General features: G+C 58.2%; 1 protein-coding gene across 1 annotated transcript in view; it reads right to left on the bottom strand.

Moving 5' to 3' along the window:
• Positions 1–257: 257 nt before the first annotated feature.
• Positions 258–304, bottom strand: part of LOC104161963 (carbonic anhydrase 15-like) — a gene marked incomplete at both ends in the record, with an annotated part of 563 nt that continues 516 nt past the window's right edge. The window contains 1 exon segment of the mRNA XM_009700566.1: positions 258–304. This exon segment is cut by the window's right edge and continues 18 nt beyond it. Within this exon segment, the coding sequence (XP_009698868.1) occupies positions 258–304 (47 nt within the window).

Genomic DNA, 304 nt, shown 5'->3' on the forward strand with positions numbered 1-304 from the left:
GGCCCACGTACAGGAAAGAAAAAAAACTTGACTCTCGTGTCAGCTGCTTTTTTACCACCAAGCTGGCTGCCCTGTGCAGCATCTGTCCATATCCCACCATCAGCACAACGCTGCGGTGACGGGGAGCACAGCTGAACCCACTGGTGTAGCGTCACAGAGCCCGGTCATCCCACTGCATGGCAGTTTTGGGGTGCACCAGCATCACACCAACTACTTGGGCCACCCCGAGAGCGCGAAGGGTGCTTTTTCTCACCTACCTCCATGGGGAGCTGATGCCCGTCGAGGGTGTGCTCGGAGCCGTTCC

Source organism: Cariama cristata, unplaced genomic scaffold (genome assembly GCF_000690535.1).
Source record: "Cariama cristata isolate BGI_N322 unplaced genomic scaffold, ASM69053v1 scaffold36705, whole genome shotgun sequence".
In the NCBI taxonomy this organism is placed as follows: Eukaryota; Metazoa; Chordata; class Aves; order Cariamiformes; family Cariamidae; genus Cariama; species Cariama cristata.